This window comes from Cajanus cajan, chromosome 2 (assembly GCF_000230855.2).
Source record: "Cajanus cajan strain Asha chromosome 2, NIPB_CcT2T_4, whole genome shotgun sequence".
NCBI lineage: Eukaryota > Viridiplantae > Streptophyta > Magnoliopsida > Fabales > Fabaceae > Cajanus > Cajanus cajan.
The window spans coordinates 74,554,059-74,575,086 of NC_138518.1; the positions used below are offsets into that span (position 1 = coordinate 74,554,059).

Consider the following 21,028-nt stretch of genomic DNA (forward strand, 5'->3'; position numbering starts at 1 on the left):
CATTATGTTTTAAAGTTTTAGGAATTACTGCACTTATTTTTTCAGGATTTATTAAAAGCATAGTTGTTTCATCTTTGGGAGACATTAATAAAGCTTTAGGAGCTAAATGGGTTTTCATAACTTTATAATATATTCTATACACTACTGCTACTGGATATGAGTTTTTATTCCATTTATTTTCAAGAATTTTAACATCCAATATTAGATTATTATCAGTGTTATGAAAACTTTTAAGGGCTACTGAATAATTTGGATAATTATTAATATATACGGGTCCTTTATGCAAATTTGTTTCAAACATTGCCAAAATTTGATTTTCAAGTTCGGTTGACCTATTATCTCTTAGTGCTACAAACATTGGAGTATCCATTCCTAATCTAAACAAAGGTTTTATTGCTATTTGTATTGAACCTATGTGCATATATTTATAGTTTTTTATATGTTCGGCTATTAAAGCCTTAGTTATTAATGGAATTTGTTCATGACTTGTTTTAAGTTCAATTTCTTTGTCTATAGTTTTTATTATATATTCAGTTGTAAATTTATCTGTCCATTCTTTTTCATAAATATTTGAAATTTTTAATTTTGGGAGGGTCCACTTATTCAACTGGTTTTCTATTTATGGAATTATTAATTCATGTTGCATTAACTGATTCATATTATTATCTTCATCATTTTTCATATCATCTTCAAACTTTTCTTTTCCTTTAAATAATTTTATTAACCTAGCCATCCTATCACACAAGTAGTTTTATTACGGGAACACCTACGGGTTTTATTGCCTTTCCTCAGGACTTACTACCACTCACTGGCTTACCAATGCTAAAACTACCCACAATGAACTAGGCAAGGTTGGGTTAATAAATTTATTTTCAGAAAAATTAAAGCTTGTAGATAATATTCAAATGATACGAAGAATAAAATATGATTCAATTAGTCAACAGAATTAATATTCTCAGATTGTATACTTCCCAGTAATGGTGGCAGAGCCTCCAAGTTAGGTTCATACAAATCTTCAAATATTAATACTATATCACGCCAAATTTAACTTCTTTGGCTCTGATACCATTCGGTACCAGATCCAGAGTATATGTGAAATTTACTTATGTTAAGAATAAGTTCACCTAAATTTATTTTACTCAATAACTTATATTTTACATCAAATTTCAATGATGTATCAGTTGTGTGTGTGTGTGTGTGAAATTTGCTTATGTTAAGAATAAGTTCACCTAAATTTATTTTACTCAATAACTTATATTCTACATCAAATTTCAATGATGTATCAGTTGAATTAAAAAATTTTAAAGTATAGATCAAATTTGCAAAATTTTTAAGAATTTAAAAATTATTTGTCCATTTCATTAATTTAAATTGATAGATAATCATAAAAATATTTTATATATTGATTTGAATTAATAAAATAAAATATCAAATAATTTTTAATTTTTTTAACTCCGTGTGTGTGTGTGAGATTTACTTATGTTAAGAATAAGTTCACCTAAATTTATTTTACTCAATAACTTATATTTTACATCAAATTTCAATGATGTGTCAGTTGAATTAAAAAATTTTAAAGTATAGATCAAATTTGCAAAATTTTTAAGAATTTAAAGATTATTTATCCGTTTCATTAATTTAAATTGATAGATAATCATAAAAATATTTTATATATTGATTTGAATTAATAAAATAAAATATCAAATAATTTTTAATTTTTTTTAACTCTTTTATATATTATTTTTTCGGAACAAACTCCCTAATATATATATATATATATATATATATATATATATATATATATATATTAAATGAAGCAAACCTTTAAATTCAATATAAATGAATTATGGCTTTTGAAAAATGAATTTATAGAATTGTATTTGACTTTGTAACAAAGTCAGATAAATTCTTTTATAATCAATAGATTTTTTCTTACGTATATAACCAAAATATGTATTTGACATACATTGTTGTAGCTTTCTGGCTTCAATATAATGGTAGATGACATATTAAGAATTTAAGACGACATCAGATTGAGATTTCAGAGGGATTTGTGCTGCCCTCACGATTGACTTTTTGGCTTTGTGAGGATTGGAAATTCGGAATAACGTCCTGGTCGTTTCTAAATTTTTAAGAAAAAATTTATATGCATGTCTTAATCTAACTATTTTATTTTATAGATTTGTTGAAGTTATAAAACATTAAAAGTATTTTTTTAAAGGAAACAATAAAACTATTAGTCAAAGCTTTATGATGTTTTATTTTTAATAAATAATAATAATTATTATTACTTGCATCACATTATTATTGTCATTATATTACTATTATCGTTTTTACTATTTTCAAGTAACTATTATCATCATAATTATCACTATTTTTGTTGATATTATTTCAATCATCATCACCACCATCATTATTATCATATTGGTAATAATGACAATAATGATAATAATTACAACAATGATATGACAAAAATAATAGTGATGATAATCTATACTAATATATAAAGGGAATACCCTTTTCAGTAATCACCTTGGTCTCCACAATTTTTGGACCATTATACCCTTCTGTTTTTAAAAAATTAAAATTTTTTTTTTATCAAATTTAAGAACTTAAAACTAATAGATCAATCATAACACCAATTATATTTATATACTTTTATTATTTAATTTTTATTTTTATTTTATTTTATATAGATTATTTTATCTTTTATTTATTTTTTAATAACTACTTTTTTATGAATAACTTCTCATTTTTTTATATTTTTTTTAATACAATGTAGGCAGGAAGTACCTTTTTTTTGCTAGTAATGATAATGGTGATAATAATTATGATAACAATTATTTTAATAATAATAGTAATAATAACAATAATATATAGATAATTATATGTGATAACTTTATTTATAATTTTTTAATGTGAGTCATTTATTTAAATTTAAGAATTAAGATTAAATATTTTCATTCTTATATTATACGTGCTTCACACACACACACATATATATATATATATATATATATATATATATATATATATATATATATATATATATATATATATATATATATATATATATATATAAATTTATCTACTATGTTGTTCACTTCTCTTTATCCCGCTAAATACTTTCTATAAAACCATTTGGGATGAAGATAATAGTTTTAAGATGAAGCTGAAGGTTTATTCTTATCAATTTGAATATAACACTTAATTAATAACTAAATCTGAATAGGGCGCAAGCTAATTAACTAGCTAGACTGCTAGCTACGAGATCTGGTAAAAAGTGCCGGAACCAGTTTTAGGGAGAGACATGAAAATCAAAACATATGCAAAGGAGAAACAAATCAAAGCTAAGGCATGAACTGGTTACAGACAACATCGATCATTTTGCACCATCTCCCATGGCTACCCTTTTAGGCAACCCACCCAATCCTCTGAACATCTCTCTCGAACCGCCCTTAAAACTTTGTTTTGTTTTGTTTTTCGATGCCTTTTTGCGTGCGTGACTGCTTGTTTATACAATCTTCATAAACAATATTTATTTTATCATATATCCAAAATAATTCAAAGAGTATATATATATATAAAGAGTATGGTCGTATTGAGTCTTTTTCAAATTGCTCAAATGTGGATAGAAGGACATCTTGGTGGTGGAAGGATATAGTGTGGGTGCTACATCAAGGGAATTGTTGGTTGGACGAAAAGATTGAACGCTGTATTGGTGATGGTACTATGACCCGATTTTGGGAGGATAAGTGGACAGGTAGTTTGCGCTTGCTGGAAGTATTTCCTCGGTTGTACTCCTTTGCCTTAGACCCATTGTCAGTGGTGGCAGATAATGGAACTTGGGAGGAATCTACATGGGTATGGCAGGTTAAGTGGAGAAGAGAACCTTTTGTCCATGAAGGTAGGAGTGTGAATATCTTGTTGGATATGCTTCAGGGCTTGCAGGTTATCTCGTCAAGGCAAGATTATTGGAGATGGATTTATGACAAGGACGGTGTATTCTCGGTGAAAAGTGCGTACCTTTGGCTACAAAGATCGGTAGGTGGAGAACTCAGAAACTCTTCGGATTTTCAACTAGTTATAAAAAGTCTTTGGAAATGTAAGGTTCCGATCAAGTGTCTGGTCTTTTGTTGGCAAGTGCTATTGAATGCGTTTCCGTGCAAATCATTGTTACAAGTACGTGGTGTGGAGTTGGAAAATAATCTCTGTTCTTTTTGCTTTCTGTTTGTAGAAAATCCTCTTCATCTCTTTCTAATGTGTCCGATGGCTTTTAATACTTGGTTAGCTGTTGCTAAGTGGTTGGAGGTTACGGTGGTGTTCCCCAATTCTATATTTTCTCATTATTTATATTGGACGAATCTTGGCATATATGAAAAACATTCTCAATTATTGCGAGTAGTCTGAGTTTCTGTCATTTGGTCACTATGGCTTCATCGAAATGTTATTATCTTTCAGCAAGGTACTATAGATGCCAAGGAAGTGTTGGATAATATTAAACTGCGTTCATGGAAGTGGATAAATTGTTCTATCTCTGTTTGTTCTTTTAGTTACTCAACTTGGTATAATAACCCAGGTTTGTATTTCTTATAGTTACTATTCTATATTTTAGACTAATTTTGTATCTGTGTCTCTTGTAACGGGTTGGAGTACCCATTGTACTCCCTTTAATATAAATCTCTTTTGCTTATAAAAATAAATAAATAAAGAGTAACCAAACCCATACACCACATCTTCATAAATAATGGTATATCTTCTTCCGATCAAATCCATAGTTAAGAGAATATTAAATAAAAGTAGTTATATTCAATATCTTAAAATCAAAATAAAAGCATTAAAATAATAGAATTATTGGATCTCAACTTTGTCATGAAGCAAATAAATATTTCAATTTGGTCTAGTATATATATGGATCATGAGTTCATCACCAACTAAGAACCAACCAAGGCAAGCCAACCCATCATGATCGCCATGCATGCGGACCCTCCACATCACATCTGTCTCTACACGAAGAAAACCCTAAATATAGCTTTGCCACGAAAGATACACACACAATATGTAGCTAGCCCACAGGAATGGCCTGTGTCCACCCTGCAAGTAACAAAGCCACAGGCATGGAATATTATTCTCTTTCACGATATAGGCAACCTATCTATATATGTATATTCTAGCTAGAGGCCTATGATAGTATTATAAAAGGCTAATTTTACATGATTTGCTCAACCAACTTTTGCCTTTTATTTCTCAACTTGGCTTGCCATGTCCCCCTAACCCCTCACAAGTCACAAGGGATGATCCTACACATGGGCTTCAATGCCTAATGTGTGCCACCAATGCTTTCATACATGGTTATAACACGATAGGACTCTCTTGCCCACCCATCATCTTCTCCCACCTTTAAGGTCTACACTTGCCTGGGCCACACCCTTTCTCAACTCCTACTCATGTTTACAACATGCATTGATCCAATATACTTTCTCTCTATAATTTATTTTTATGTTTAATAATAAGATATAATTTTTTATTGAGTCAATTTCTATAAAAGTAAAATAGTATCTTCTATTTTGATTTCATATTTAAATTAGAGATCGAACTATAATTTTTTTTGAGAAATTTCATATTAATAAGTGTTATGATCAAAATAATATATATAATTATAAAATAATGTTATTTTATAAGTTGATTTTGAAATTAAGTTACGTTAAAATCTAAATTTCAATGTATAGAGATGTGAAATTAAGAAGGTAACAACACATATGCATGCATAGATTTCTTTTACATCAGCACCCTCCATATTTTATGGTGTGAGGTACGTACGATGGGTACATTGCGGACATTTAAGCAAGTATGGATAAGATTTTACAATGCTTTTTTTCCTGCTGATGTTTCTCAGGAGTAAATGAGATGAAACTAAGAAACTTTAAAAAGATAATCCACGTCCCATGCACATTGCCGAAGTTTTATTACAGTTAAACTAATGAAAATTGGAGGAATGCTACATGTTTTGAAAAATTAATTGTTTGAGTCAAATATTAAACAATCTGCTTGTCTTTTATCGGTTAAAAATTGAGTAATATATATATATATATATATAGGAGTAAATAAATTTTTTGACATAAATCGTGGGAACTCGTTGATTTTTAGTATTCGAGCAAACACATTTCGTAATATTAAACAATTTTCAATGAAATATCTTACAATGGAACGCCAGTGAAGGGAGAATATTAAGTGTGTTTTGATTTTATTTTTTCTAGAAAGTACTTAATAATTCTAAATATAGTTAATTATTGTTGTAATCAATTATGTAAAATACATTTTATATTTAGATATGGCAAGTAAAAAGTTGGTTTAAAAAATATATTTTATTTAGATTGCATAAAATAATAATTTTTATAATAAAATTATGAAAAATAAGATATGAAATTAATGTTTGGTAAGTTAACTGATTTTATGTAATACTAGTGGGAAAAAAATGGCATGGAATATTTCCGGTAAAAAAGAGAAAATAATTAATATCTTTTGGTAATTTGTGCAATTAGTAGGCATCACTAGTGGAAAATTAGCATATTACGTCACCTCTTTTACGTCAGAAATATTTAAATCCGACGCAAAAAAAACGTGATGGAACTTTTGTAATTTTTGCGAACTTTTTTACGTCGGACCTGGTAGGGTCCGACGTAAAAAAGGACGCAAATTTGAATAAGAGAGCGCGAGGCACACCACACGCATTCACTCTTCCTCACTTTTCATTTTTTTTTCTCTAAACCCTCTCCCTCTCCTTTGTTACTGAATCATTTTTTTTGTCTTTTGCAGAGGGATGAACCCTTTGTTACTCATTTGCACATTGTTGCTGCTCCTCAGGTATGAATCAAGGTTTCCTTAACACTTTTCTACTTCGCATTGCTACTCTGACTATCTGTTTTATTTGATTTTTTGGTTGTTCTATTTGTATAGGTAGTGACCGTTTTCTTTTAAGTTGTTATACGAAGCTGAATGGCTTGTTCTGGAAGCAGAACGGTCCGTTCTCCAAGCAGAACGAACGGGCCGTTTTGCTGGCATTTTTATGTTTTTTTTTATATTTTTTTCCTACTTTTTTACGTCGGATGTCGTAATGTCCGACGTAAATTTACGTCGGTTTTACGAATCCGACGTAAAATTTACGTCTCCCGCTTCTGCGTCGGTATGTTTTCTGACGTAAAAAGCTGAAAATATCCGACGTAGTACACCTCTTTTGTACTAGTGCATGACAACAAAGTGGGATGGGTATGAGTTTCATGTCTATCCTCATATCTTACATGTATGAGATTTGTGTCTTCATTTTCTTCTTTGTTGATATCGAATATACATGTATCCGTGCTATACTTGTCCAAAAATTAATTAAATGTTATTTTTTAAAAAATATTAAAAAAATAAGAATTTTAATATAGAATAACAATTACAAAATTACATTAATTCAGTTTCATTTGACATAAATTTAAAATAGAGTATAAATTACATAAAAGTCAAGTAAAATTTAAAAAAAAAAATCAATTTTTATAACTTTAAAGTGAGTATGAGTACATCGAATATTCTCCATCAAAGTTAAGACATGTTTAAATATTATCCACAGGTATGAGTTTACTTGTTATCCCTATTAGCTAGTATATACAATATTTTGTTATTAAGGAGATGTTTGGTAAGGAAAAAGATTTTTCATTTTTAGGAACTATGATCATAGGAATTACAAAGGCTGAGAATCATATTCTTAAAAATAATTAAAATATATTTAGTTATTCATAAAAGTTCTTACGAATATTCATATAGGATTCCTAAGAATTAAATATCTCATATTTGGTTATAATAATATATTTCTAGGTATATAAATATTTTTTTACAAAGATATCCTTTATTAAAGTAAACTCATTAGATATATTTATTAACTCAAATCTTATTACAAATATGGCATTAAACTATTTTAAAAACTTGAAAACTTATTAAAATTATTTAAATACAAAATTCAACAAAAAAAAGAAAAAGGAAAATGCTACATTATAATTCAAAAGAATAAAAAAAATATTATTTCATTTCATTCAAATAAAAAATTTAAAAAGTGCTAACAGATACAATTAAAATATAAAAACAAAATAGACTTTAATAATATTATTAAAATTAACAAGGTCAAGAAATAATGAGATAAAAAAAGACAGAAAAATATAGATATGGGAGGGGCAGAAATGAAGAAAAAGAGAAATAGAAGAGAGAAAGAGATATTTTTTATTTTATAAAGAAATATGATCTTTTTATATACATAAAACTTTTTTTTCCTAACTTTGAAAAAAAATTTTACCTCCGCGTGAGAATATTTTTAGGAAAGTAAAAATATTTTGTATATCAAACCGGATAAAATAGAAAAAATAAAAATAAATATCAAGAGGAGTAATGCTTTTTATTATTAGTACAAATTAGAGATAAAAATGATAAAAGAACATATTATTATCGATATTTCCAAACTCGAGAAAATGAGATGATAAACCATTTTTTAGCAAATATATTATTATCTGAAAACTTAATTTAGTTCAAATACACTTTTAACACACATTTATTATTAAATAAAATTTACATAAATATATGTTTAGATAAGAAACATGACTTATTAAATAAATTAAATAAAAGGTGAGACGTACATCATCTTGTGAATATAAAATAAATTATATTGATAAAATATAAATTAAAACTTTATTAAAAAAATGTGTTAATAATGATTTATCGACAAATTAGTTGACTTTTTATTCACTCCTGCCTACTCATCGTAAAGTATTCTCATTCATTCTCGATCTATGAAATTTTTATTTAATTGAGATTAATTATTTTAAACGATATCCATTTTTAATTATGAAACTCTTCTATAAAGATGTAAAAAAATAATGAAAATTTCTTTATAAGCAATATTAAGTTTTTTATCCTTCCATTGCTGCTAATATATACTCGTTTTGGAGGACCGAAGCAAAGAGGTGAGAAAGCCCAAAATCACGCTAGGCTCAACATAGGTAATCATATTGCCGTCGGCTTAAGGAAGCCCAATCCGAAACAAAAAAGTTTGAAGCACGCTTAGGGCCCTAACAAACAAACTAAAGCAAAGAGGTGGGCAAGTCCAAAATCACTCTAGGCCTAAACAAATAAGTACCTACCAAAAGCATAGAGGTGAATAATAGTATGAAAACTAAAAATAAAAAAAAGAGAATAAAAAAATGCAAAAATCAAAAGAATTAAAATTACTTACTGAAATAGGTTGAAAGCAAGAAAAAATAAAAAAAATAAATGTGAAAACTGAAAAGACGAGAGGAGGTGTGTGAGAAAGAATGAGAAAGTGTTAAATTAAATATTAGAAGTGTAAAATTAAAAAAATTAGAAGAAAAAAATATTAAAGATACTTTAAGAATTAGTCTCCCCCAAAAATATATTTGATATAGAAAAAAAATAAAATAAAAATAAAAATCCCGCAGTAATGATTCAATAACTATAAATATATTAATATAATTAAGTAAAAAAAAATGAACTTCGAACTATATAATCATACAAGTATAGATATAGAGAAAATAGAATATATATTAATAATATAAAACAGTTTTATGTAGTCATTTAATAATAAATTATCATATATGAATTTTTTTTTAATTTTTTTCAATAATTATTTTTAAAATCATATCAATAATAATTTTTATTAATTGATAATATATATATTTTTTATATTAATAGTATATAATCGTTAAATTTATTAATATATCTAACTTAAAATGCATACAGGTATATTTTTATTTGGATTCATGCCACCTAGCATATCCTAATTTAATTTTAGTTATTTGATTTGATTCTTTTAAAATGATAAAAAAAAAAAAAAAGGCTTTAAAGGGACAATCTAGGGGTAGCAGATGTTACTCCCTTAAATGTTTATTGACCTATTTAAACGCTTAAAATTTACTAATAAGTTTAGGTCCTTTAGGCTTTAACCTACCGAAAGGTAGATTTTTAACCTATTTAAAAGTCTTGCTATAAAAGGAATTTTTTAACACAAGATATACTTTTAGTTTGGGTTAATTGCATTTTTATCCCTCAAGTATTGTAACTGTGTAATTTTTGATCTTCAAAGTTTTAATTCAGTGATTTTAGTCCTTAAAAGATTATAATTGTGTGATTTTAGTCCCTTAATTTTTAATTGAACATTTTTAATCCCTCAACTATTATAATTGTACGATTTTAGTCTTTTCCATTAAAAATTTAGTAATTTTAGAATATATATATATATATATATAAATAATATTTTTAAATTATACAATTGTTTGCTTATTTAAGTTAACGTATATTATACATTTTGTTAATATATCAAATGATATATATTTATTATTACTAAATAAATAAAATTTATATATTATTAGTATTTTAATATTATTGATAAATTAATATTAATAATATTTTTAGTATATTTATAGATAAACTAATAATTTCATAAATATGACTTAGTATATATTAATATATTTTTACAAAAATATAAATATATAAGAAAAGATATGTATATTTTTAATTAATATACTTATATTTTTGTAAAATTATATTAATATATAATAAATTATATTTATCAATATATTAATTTATCTATAAATATACTAATAATATTATTGATATTAATTTATCAATAATATTATAAAAATAATAATATATAAACTTTATTTATTTATTAAAAATAAATATATATCATTTGATACATCGAAGAAAATTATAATATGTGTTAACTTGAATAGACAAATAATTGTATAATTTTAAAATATTATATATATATATATATTAAAATTATTAAATTTTTAATGAGAGAGACTAAAATCGTACAATAATATTTTAGGGACTAAAATTGTTCAATTAAAAATTAAAGGACCAAAATCGCATAATTACAATCTTTTAAAGACTAAAATTATCCAATTAAAACTTTGAGAATCAAAATTGCACAATTACAATACTTAAGGGATCGCAATTAAGCCTTTTAGTTTTAAACATGTTTTTGAAAAAGGCTTATGTTATATTATATATATCCCAAATTCAAATTTTGTAAAACTTTAAATTTTCATTGACACCTTTTGTAAGGAGGATTTTATTATTATTTTTTTTAAATAAACTCACTTTTGTTCGTACCATGATTATCAATCATCAACTTCACTGTAAATTAATGAGTAAATAACTACGACTCCCACATTGTCATAAGGCTTGCAAATTTTGACTTTGGAGACATTTTTGCAGCCACTTGTAAGCATTTTCAATATATATATTAAAAGAATCAATGATGTAAAATAAATTGAACACACATAAGCAAATACTTACTCATGTAACTGTCCTAAAAAATATACATATATATAAAAAAAAACTCATAACTCATCTTTTTCTTTAGCTTCTCTAAAAGTATATGTAAACTAAATAGCCTTGTCTTATTTTATTTTTTAAAAATTGCAATTAAAATATGCCATAATAACTTTAAACTAGGGTTGGCTTTGCACGGGTTTTACATGTAAATTGAAAGTCATGATAAATATCAAAGAAACTTGTTATACTAATCTGAAAAATACGAATTTATAGAATTAGAGGACAAAGTCACAGGAATATAGCAATGGAAATTGGTATGAACAATTGAGTTATTGGTCCCCATTATGACGAAAGGGAAAACTAGGCTGGAAAGGGGAAAGAAATATGGAATGATGTTATGGTAGTAGTAAAGGAAAAATTATTTGATGGAATAATGTTAGGTGATGCCTAAACAAAGAAAATATATCATGGTCCTAACCTAATTGCCATTGCCGAGAGGGTGTTAGTTTTATGGTGGGCATGTACCTATTCCCCGTCTTTGTCCAAATTGGAAATACATCAATTCTCATAGGAGCTGTGCTATGATGGGCATGCAGATGCAACCATAACATCTTTATGTAAATTGGAAAGGTGGAACTAGGAAGTGCTTTGATGGACTTGTACCACCACCAAACAGCTTCTCACAATTCTTCTACAAATAAGTGCGGCTGCCATGACAAGCTTATGAATTAATTAGTGAATAAAGAGGAAATGGAGAGGAATCTACTACTTAGGATCAAACACCAATACATGTTTGAAATTATTTTGCTCATATATATATTATTTTTTTTGGAATTTGTAAGTGCATGATTCATGTGTGAACTACTTAATGTGGAAACCATTTTGTTTTTAAATGCCATCTAATACATGATAAAATATGTTTATTTTCTCAATTTTATGAGAATTTTGTTAACTAGTATTTATAAGTTTTTATATGTGTATGTCATGTTACAAATATTTAAGTCTATTGGGTTAAAGACTAATTTTACTTATAATAATGTATTTGTTATTAGTTTAAAAAGTTTTTACACAATAAATTATCGTGATACGATTAACAATTTATAGTTCATATTAAAAGAAATAAAGTAAACAGCTTTAAATAAACATATTTAATATATTAAAATTAAAATAATAAATTATCTTTATTTTACTAATTCTAAATAATTTGATAAAAACAATTTTTTAGGCTTTACTTAGTGTTATTTTCTTCATTTTCAAGCAACCTCAAAGAGAATGTGATACTGTAAAAAAATGATAAAATTCAGTTATGTTTAATTTTTTTATAAAAAAAACAATTTGAACATAGTAACACTCAAAATTTTCATTTATTTAAATATATATATATATATATATATATATATATATATAATTTTAAATTATGAGTGAGTTGATTTTATAATGTATTTTATTTATATAAATAATTATTTTATTTTTTATATGAATATATATTATATATTATAAGGTTTATAAATAAATGTTTACGTTGTTATTATTATAAAAAAAAATTAGGTAAGAGATGTACAATCTAAATTAATTTTTTAAAAATAAAGATATTACATTAGTTTTCTCACCCTTCTCTTTTTCTCTTATACTTATGCTTTGAAGAATAACAAAAAGAATCAAAGTTTGTAGAAGAATATTTCAAAATTTTTGGTCTTTTATCTAGCAATTATCAAGGTAAGAAGGGGGAGTGGGTAGCCTTTTTTGCTTTTACACTAACATTTTGAAAAATAAGAAAAACCAAAGTTTGTAGGAGAACATCTCAAAATTTTGTGCCCATCATCCGACAATTATCAAAGTAAGGGGAGAAAGTAGTCTTACTCTAGAAGTGAGATAATTATTAGGTAGTAAGATTAACCTTCGATTTCTTCTTTGTTGCATGTATTATATGAAGAGAAATCCCAAATTATGTGTTATCTTGTGTTTCTATCTTTTATGTGATTCTTCGATGCTCTAATTGATTAACATGTGTATATATTTAATTTCATATGTTTTGGACTAATCTTGTGAATCTTGGATTCTTCCTGACTTACTGTGGAAATCAGAATCATTTTGGTGTTTGTATGAAGAATTGGTATGAGTATGCAAATGTATGTAATTAATGGCTTAATAGAGTGATTTTAGGCTTTTAATCTAGGATTTTATCGATTGATGATCAACTTTGATGATGAGATGAGTTATAGGATTCAAATAATCAAAGTTTGTATATGTTAGATTATGTCACAGGTATGACCAGTGAATCATGACTATAACTAGTCAATTATGGACGTGACTCATGACTATAACTAGTCAATTATGGACGTGACTCATGAATCATGGGCATAATCGATAAGTAATGGGTGTGATCAGTGATTCACAACTATGAAGCATTCAAATTTTGGCCTTCTTTTGGTTTTCACCAAGCCAGTCACGAGCGTGACCAGTGTCACAACAATGACTCGTGAGTTATGACTATGACTCATGTTTTTTTTTTCTCATTCTTTTCTTGCCTTTTCTTCCTTGTATCACCTTTATTTCTTAAGATGAATTATATTCATGGATTTGACATACAATGTATTATGCTAATGGACAAATATGATTAAGTATGATAAATTGAGTATGAATTGTGATGCTTTGATGAATGAATATTGTGAATGAAATGTAATTGACAAATTGTTGTAATGGTAAATCGTTTGAGTATGTACATTGAAAACATGGTATACTATTGAGTCTTGTGTTATATGCATCATATGCATACAAATCAATAAATTGATATAATATACATTGTATATATTTTGTGACTGGCATCACATGTATGCAAATCCTAATTCGTGTCCATTGCATCTCGTGTGTGAATGCATCGTTTATGAGTGATTGGGATAAATGAAATATAGTTGAGAATGATTTTATTGACACCTTATTGTGAATATTTAATTGTATATGTATGTATTATAAGGGTATATATGTTATCTTCAGTGTGTCTGGCTATCTGGTCTTATTTCGTGTCATGATCTAGAGTGAGATGTTTCTCACTCTCCTTAATTTCACATTTTCATCTATGTATGTTGGTGCAGGTGATACTTATTATGTTGTTGTTGTCATGATCACAATTCATTTTATTGTCATTTACTCTAGTATAAGGTGTTGAGTTATTTAATTATGTATTAAAGTTTATAAACCTATTTTGACCTTTTAAAAATTTAATATGAGTTATTAGTAGAGATTAAAATAGGTCAAGTTAGACTAAATTTTAAATATATAGACAGGGTTTTGTTCTACGAAATTAAAGTCTAAGTCTGATCTATTATTTATTATAGACTTTTTTTATAGGTCTAGCTTGATTTTTTTAAAGCCTAGTATAACATATTAACCTATTTAAAAGTTATTTAAATTATTAATGTTAATTAGGTCAATAAACTTAATTTTTAAAAATTAACAAAATTATTTTTAAAATATAATTTACTCAATATTATTAAAACTTAAATTTTAAAAGAAACATAACAGAAAAAATGAATTATATTTTTGTTGAGGGAACAATTCATACGTAATCATATATGTTGATTTACATTCGTGCACAAGTTGTAAGTTTATAAATTTATAATGAAAAAATAATTTTATAATAATAAAATAATAATTCATTATAAATAAATTTCTATTCCATTTCTCTTTTTTTTTTTCATTTATCAAACAAATTTTATTTTTTGTGTATTTCTTATTTATTTCTCTAACTTTCACACTTTTCTTGTCTTCTCTTCTCATCTCTATTTTTTCGTTTTGCTTCTTTTCTCGTAAAAAAAAAAAAGGCTAAATGCTTCAATTTCTGAATTTTATGACCTCAACGTTGATTCTCTCTTTCAATGGTTTCCAACGGGACTCTCTCTGCTTTATCAAATCACCCCACCTCAGATTCAAAGTATTCAAAATATTTTATTCTTAGAATGTTATTATTAGAGTTTACCTAACAGTTATCTGCTTTTGAGTGAAAAAGGTTTTTCACTATAGATATGCTACAGATTCTGAATTGCAGAAGCCGAATCATCCTCCAAAGTCTTAAAAATTGATTATATTAAATTAAATTATTGCTTTTATATTAAATTAATAGATAGATGTTGTACACTTGTACTTCCAAATGGTCGGAGGGTTTTTCAGCTTATAAATTTCCGAGGATACCACATTTTTCTTTTCACTAATAATTTTAGTTTGTAAAATTTTGTAATGATGAGACGATGATTAATTTCAAAGAATTTCTACCATATTTGATAAGTTTTTTTTTTCAATCACATTTTATTACAAAATTGGAACTCAAAAAGTTTACTTAAAAGATTTGAGGTTAGTTCTACCGAGAACATAATGTCATCAACTACTTTGATTTGAGAACTCATTAAAAAATTTGTTGGTAATTTATTTGCACTTACTAGACTTGAAATTGTACCCAACATGGTCTTCAATATGTTTACTAGATTACAAAATGGCGCAATAATCGTAAACAGCGACGTGTTCAGCGAAATTTTGTTTTCATCTGGATCGTTCCAGTCAGCATAGTACTGGTAGCCTAGTACAGCTAAGTTTGTCTTTGCAATTTTCGAATGCCCAAAAAGTTTTCACAGCTATTTGGTAAATATAGTTTCAAGTGTCGAACAAATTAATCACATTCACATTTAACTATGGATCAATTCATCCAAAATTCTCCGTAACAGAAAAAAAAAAATACTTGAGAGAGGAGAGAGCCCTGTGATTTCTATGTTACAGAAAAACGACAGTAAAAACAAAGGAGAGCTGGAATTAGTACACAAATAATTGAGAACACAGTAAAACGAAACAATGAAAGAGAAAAGTAAAAAATAAAAAAGAGAGAAAGAGTTGCAGAGAACAGCGTAGATAGGTGTTGGGTGCGGAAAAGAACAACATTAATTGAACTAAAAAGCTACCTTTTACTGGCTGAGCTACATGCAGGAGGAGGATGCATTATTATTATTATTCTGTTTCTTCACTGAAAGCTAAAGAGGGAGCTGAGAAAATAGAATGAATGATGCTGCTTCATTCGCTGGCTAGGAGTTAAACTAAAGAGCAAAGGAGGGTAAAACAGTTGCAGAGTGCAGAGGAAGTTGATCTGTGGTATAAATTAGGTGAATGCCTTCACGAGACGCGAGTGTACGTGTCAGATATTTTGGGACAATGAGGTATCTTTCTTTTTCAGGATACGTCGCTCCACACAGTATTAGGGGACAGATGAAGATAGAGATTTCACTATGGGGCTGTTCTCTTCTTTGAACTTTCCCATCTTTTTCTTCTTATTGGATTACTGCACAATTTTTTTCCCCTTTTACTACTTTTGATCTGCTTTTTCTTCCTTTCCAGAATTTGATTCTACCAAGGTGGGTTCTTCCTCTCTTCTTATATGATTATTTTACTACAAACAACCCAACTTCATTTGTTTAATACTTACTCTGTATAATTGTTGTATTGTACACAATGTGAACGCCAACACCACAATGTAACACTCCCATTATTTTAATGTTGTTTGATTTTGCTTACCATGCCTCTTGCATGTTCCAGAGGCATGTTTTTGTCATGTAATGCAGATTTTCACGAGGCATTTTCTTATGTCTTAAAATACTGTGTCTGAGACTAGTTTTTTTTGTTTTGTTTTTGTTTTTATAGGTTTTACCTAGCCGTTCTCATTTGCACTACTCAAAAACCTCATTAGCATTTCCCTTTATCAGTAATGGGGAGAGCCATCAGGTGGTTGAAGGGGTTGTTTGGGATAAAGACAGAGAGAGAGCGCAGAGAGAATTCAAATTCTGGCACCAAATTGTGTCACTCAGACAGAGAATCCAGAGGTTTATGTCATAATCCAACCACCATTCCACCCAATATTTCACCGGCGGAGGCTGCTTGGCTACAATCCTTTTACTCACAAACTGAGAAGGAGCAGAACAAGCATGCCATCGCAGTTGCTGCAGCGACAGCAGCAGCTGCAGATGCTGCTGTGGCTGCAGCTCAAGCAGCCGTTGCAGTGGTTAGACTTACTAGCCACGGCAACAACAGGGAAACCATGTTTGGTGGTGGACAAGAAAGGTTGGCTGTTGTTAAGATTCAAACTGTGTTTAGAGGATACTTGGTAAGTTAGCCTTTCTTCAATTTCATACACAAAAAACAGAACATCATTAGTTTTGACTAAATTTGAACTAGTTAGATGAAAATTCAAGCCTTTTAATTATCTTTTAGTTAGATCAAGTATAATTCTATAACTTGTTCAACTTATCATGAATTTTAATTATATAAAAACAGATCGGAGATATTTTGATTTTGGTGTTCTTTGATTTTTCTAAATAGGCAAGGAAGGCATTGAGAGCCTTGAAAGGATTGGTGAAGTTACAAGCACTTGTGAGAGGGTACTTAGTGAGGAAGCAAGCAGCAGCAACCCTGCATAGTATGCAGGCTCTAATTAGAGCTCAAGCAACAGTGAGGTCTAAGAAATCTCGAGGACTCACTACAAAGAATGAAGCACATAGGTTTCAAACACAAGCACGAAGATCCATGGTACTACATAACATAGATCTTAGATTCCTTTTGTCCACTGTCGTGTAACCTTGCATAGTTATGGTGATTAATGTTTTGCAGGAGAGATTTGATGACATAAAGAGTGAGTACATAGGTCCCATCCACAGCAGAAGGATATCATCTTCCTTTGATGCCACAATGAACAATAGTGTTGATGGAAGCCCCAAAATAGTAGAAGTGGACACAGGGAGGCCAAAGTCAAGGTCTCGCAGGAGCAACACCTCAATGTCAGATTTTGGCGATGACCCTTCATTTCATGCACTTCCTTCTCCTCTCACATTCACTCATTTGTCCATACCAGACAGAAGGAATTTGCATGACTCGGAGTGGGGCCTAACGGGAGAAGAATGCAGGTTCTCCACGGCACAAAGCACTCCACGCTTCACAAACTCTTGCAGTTGTGGATCCCTTGTTGTTGCACCTATGACACCAAAAAGTGTTTGCACAGAAAACTTCTTCTATGGACAGTACCACAATTTTCCAAACTACATGGCCAGCACTCAGTCTTTCAAGGCCAAGTTGAGGTCTCATAGTGCTCCAAAGCAACGCCCTGATCCGGGTCCCAGGAAGAGGCTTTCCCTCAATGAGATGATGGAGTCTAGGAGTAGTTTGAGTGGTGCTAGAATGCAGAGGTCTTGCTCACAGATTCAGGAAGCTATTAATTTCAAGAATGCTGTGATGAGTAAGCTTCAGAAGTCCACGGAATTTGGTGTTGCAACAAGAAGAAGTAGTGATTGGTGAAACTTATGAGAGATTTTGCTTTCTTCTGCTTTTTTCACAATGTTAGCAATAGTCCTGTTCTGTCCCATGATTGGAAATTTGAAAACATGTAGCGGGTAGGAAACAGGGGGTCAAGACAAAATAGAAGAACAATGAGAAGGTCCCCATTGTAACTTGGAAAAAATTTGGTCTCGGGATTAGCTTCATATATTGTCATTATAATCAAATGCAATAGCAATTAGTTTTCATCTTTCCTTTCTAAACAATTCTGGATCTTTGCTATTCACTCTACTTGAGCTTGTTTTGTTACATAAAATAAGTACATTGAATTAAACAAGATTTATGAATAGAAAATGTGGATGTAGGAACTTGAAACAACACATATTTGCACTAAAAAGAGGAAATAAAAAAGTCTGAAAAGATTGATGTTATAACAACAAGTTTCTATCTGTTCTATTATTTGAAAATATAACTTCTTTTTTTTCTTGAGAGCTGTAAACTAAAGTGCATTCTGTACCTCAAAAAGGTGAAGCAATTGCATTTTGCTATTTTGTACCATACAAGGATGATAGATATATTATCAAGAAAATCTGGTTGACACAGCATTGAGAGCAAGAATGCCTTACAGCGAAGTTACATTGATTTTTTTTCCCCCTACCATTTATCAGTTCAAGATATTCCATTTCTAAAGTTGAGAGTTTAATAAGATTTAGTCTAAAAGTTTTTAGATTGTTAATCAATAAAATTCATTTTATGATTTTAATAAAAGTCACTCAATGTAATAATTTTTTTATTCATAACAAAAAAATCTACAAAAATGAAGATAAAAAAAATTAAATCCAATTTATTTAAATTCCTTATTTCTAACCACCTAATGGTTAATTTAATAATTTTTGATGGGTTAAATTTTAAGTTCTCATTTGCATATTTTATTTACTAGTATTCAAGTTTTATGAAGAAAAAAAAATGATTGTTATAACTATTTATTCTAACTGTAAGATTTCAAGTGCATAATGTGCTGTTATTATAATGACAGAGGATCCTTTTGGTGAGTTCAACCTATTAAAATCGCATATATAATTAACAATTAATGATTGAGAATTTAATTAAGATGATTTACAAGGAATCTTGAATGTCAGGGAATGCAGTTATGATGCATCACACGTACTATAATTGGATGTTTGTTGCTATATTTTTTAACTGCTTTTGAATTTTGAACGAGGGGTAAGGGTACAGTTTTTGATGGCATGTTGCTTGAAAGATCCCAAAAATTGTACTGTTATTTTCAGGTATTATTTTCTTCAATCTTTTTAACCCTCTTTGTTGGAACCTTCGTTTACACTGCAGCCAGGAACCACCAATGCTAACCTATTAATTAACTGCTTGTCGTAACAGAAAACTTACATACTGTCATTGCTACATTAAGTAAATGCACATGAAATCAGTAGCAACATTAAAGACCACAAATTATCCATGTAAAATATTGTAAAACATCTTATTTTTACATAACATTAAAAAGTTTTATATTACTTAATAATTGAGAAGAAATATTTCCCTCAACTCACTGTGTAATCTCTTACACAATTTTAACTTGTCTAACATACACAATTTGCAAGCATAAAATAGACACTTGTCACTTGTTTTTTACACAACGTTATGCATATTTATTTTCATTCATTTTCTTTCTTTTCTGATGCATATTGATCTGAATATTCTCACTCAAGTGAATATCTATATTAACCCGGTAAAGTTCCTTCTATAATTATTCTGAATGGTAGGAAAAATAATGTTTCAAAATCATTTTATGTTCTTAAATTATTTACTCTAATTAGATTTTCCAGCCACACATGTTAAATCTAACATAAGTACATTTTTGAAAATTAGATTTTTTTATATAAATATTTAAAAAAAATAAAAACCTTTCTCAAAAAATTAAAAAAAAAAATATATATTTTTTTAAATTTAGTAAATCAAACATGTACTTTTGTTTTGCTAAATAATCTCTTGTTTTTAAATTTAGTAAATCAAATATGTACTAATACACATTGGTTTTGTGAAATTTATTATATTTTTTTTCTTTCATTAAATTTAATAGTTAACTTTAACGAAATCATATGCACATGGTGTGCACATGGTTTTTAGTTAAAAATTGTCTAAAAGGCAAAAGGTACTATTATCAAAATTTACCTCCAAACGAAAGAATATTCTGCCGACTAATTTGAGAAATAAAAATCAGGAAAAAAGATACTAAGATACATAAGAGGACAAATAAAACAATCTTTTTACCGTTAAAACATACGTAGGACAAGAGTAATAAATAAGAAAAGAAACTTTACCACCATTTGAAATAGGAATAGACTTTTTAAAAATGTATAACCATTTTAGAATAGATGATATTATG

At 28.1% G+C, this 21,028-nt stretch overlaps 1 protein-coding gene across 3 annotated transcripts; it reads left to right on the forward strand.

Annotated features, from left to right (window-relative positions):
* The first annotated feature begins 16,115 nt into the window (after window positions 1-16,115).
* On the forward strand, window positions 16,116-18,875 carry LOC109799364 (protein IQ-domain 26). Of its 3 annotated transcripts, none has more exons than XM_020359900.3 (4): window positions 16,116-16,523; window positions 17,005-17,464; window positions 17,680-17,886; window positions 17,968-18,875. In XM_020359900.3, the coding sequence occupies exons 2-4, from the start codon at window positions 17,069-17,071 to the stop codon at window positions 18,646-18,648; spliced, it is 1,284 nt and encodes a 427-aa protein (XP_020215489.2). In that variant the 5' UTR covers window positions 16,116-16,523; window positions 17,005-17,068; the 3' UTR covers window positions 18,649-18,875. The 3 variants fall into 3 exon arrangements, with proteins under 3 accessions (XP_020215489.2, XP_020215488.2, XP_020215491.2); XM_020359899.3 differs by having other exon boundaries at window positions 16,117-16,718; XM_020359902.3 differs by lacking the exon at window positions 16,116-16,523 and adding an exon at window positions 16,725-16,837.
* Window positions 18,876-21,028: the final 2,153 nt, after the last annotated feature.

Coding starts and splice junctions, on each gene's coding strand:
- LOC109799364 (XM_020359900.3), top strand. CDS start 17,069: ATGGGGAGAGCCATCAGGTGGTTGAAGGGGTTGTTTGGGATAAAGACA. Junction 17,465..17,679: donor CTGTGTTTAGAGGATACTTG/GTAAGTTAGCCT, acceptor TTTTCTAAATAG/GCAAGGAAGGCATTGAGAGC. Junction 17,887..17,967: donor CACAAGCACGAAGATCCATG/GTACTACATAAC, acceptor AATGTTTTGCAG/GAGAGATTTGATGACATAAA.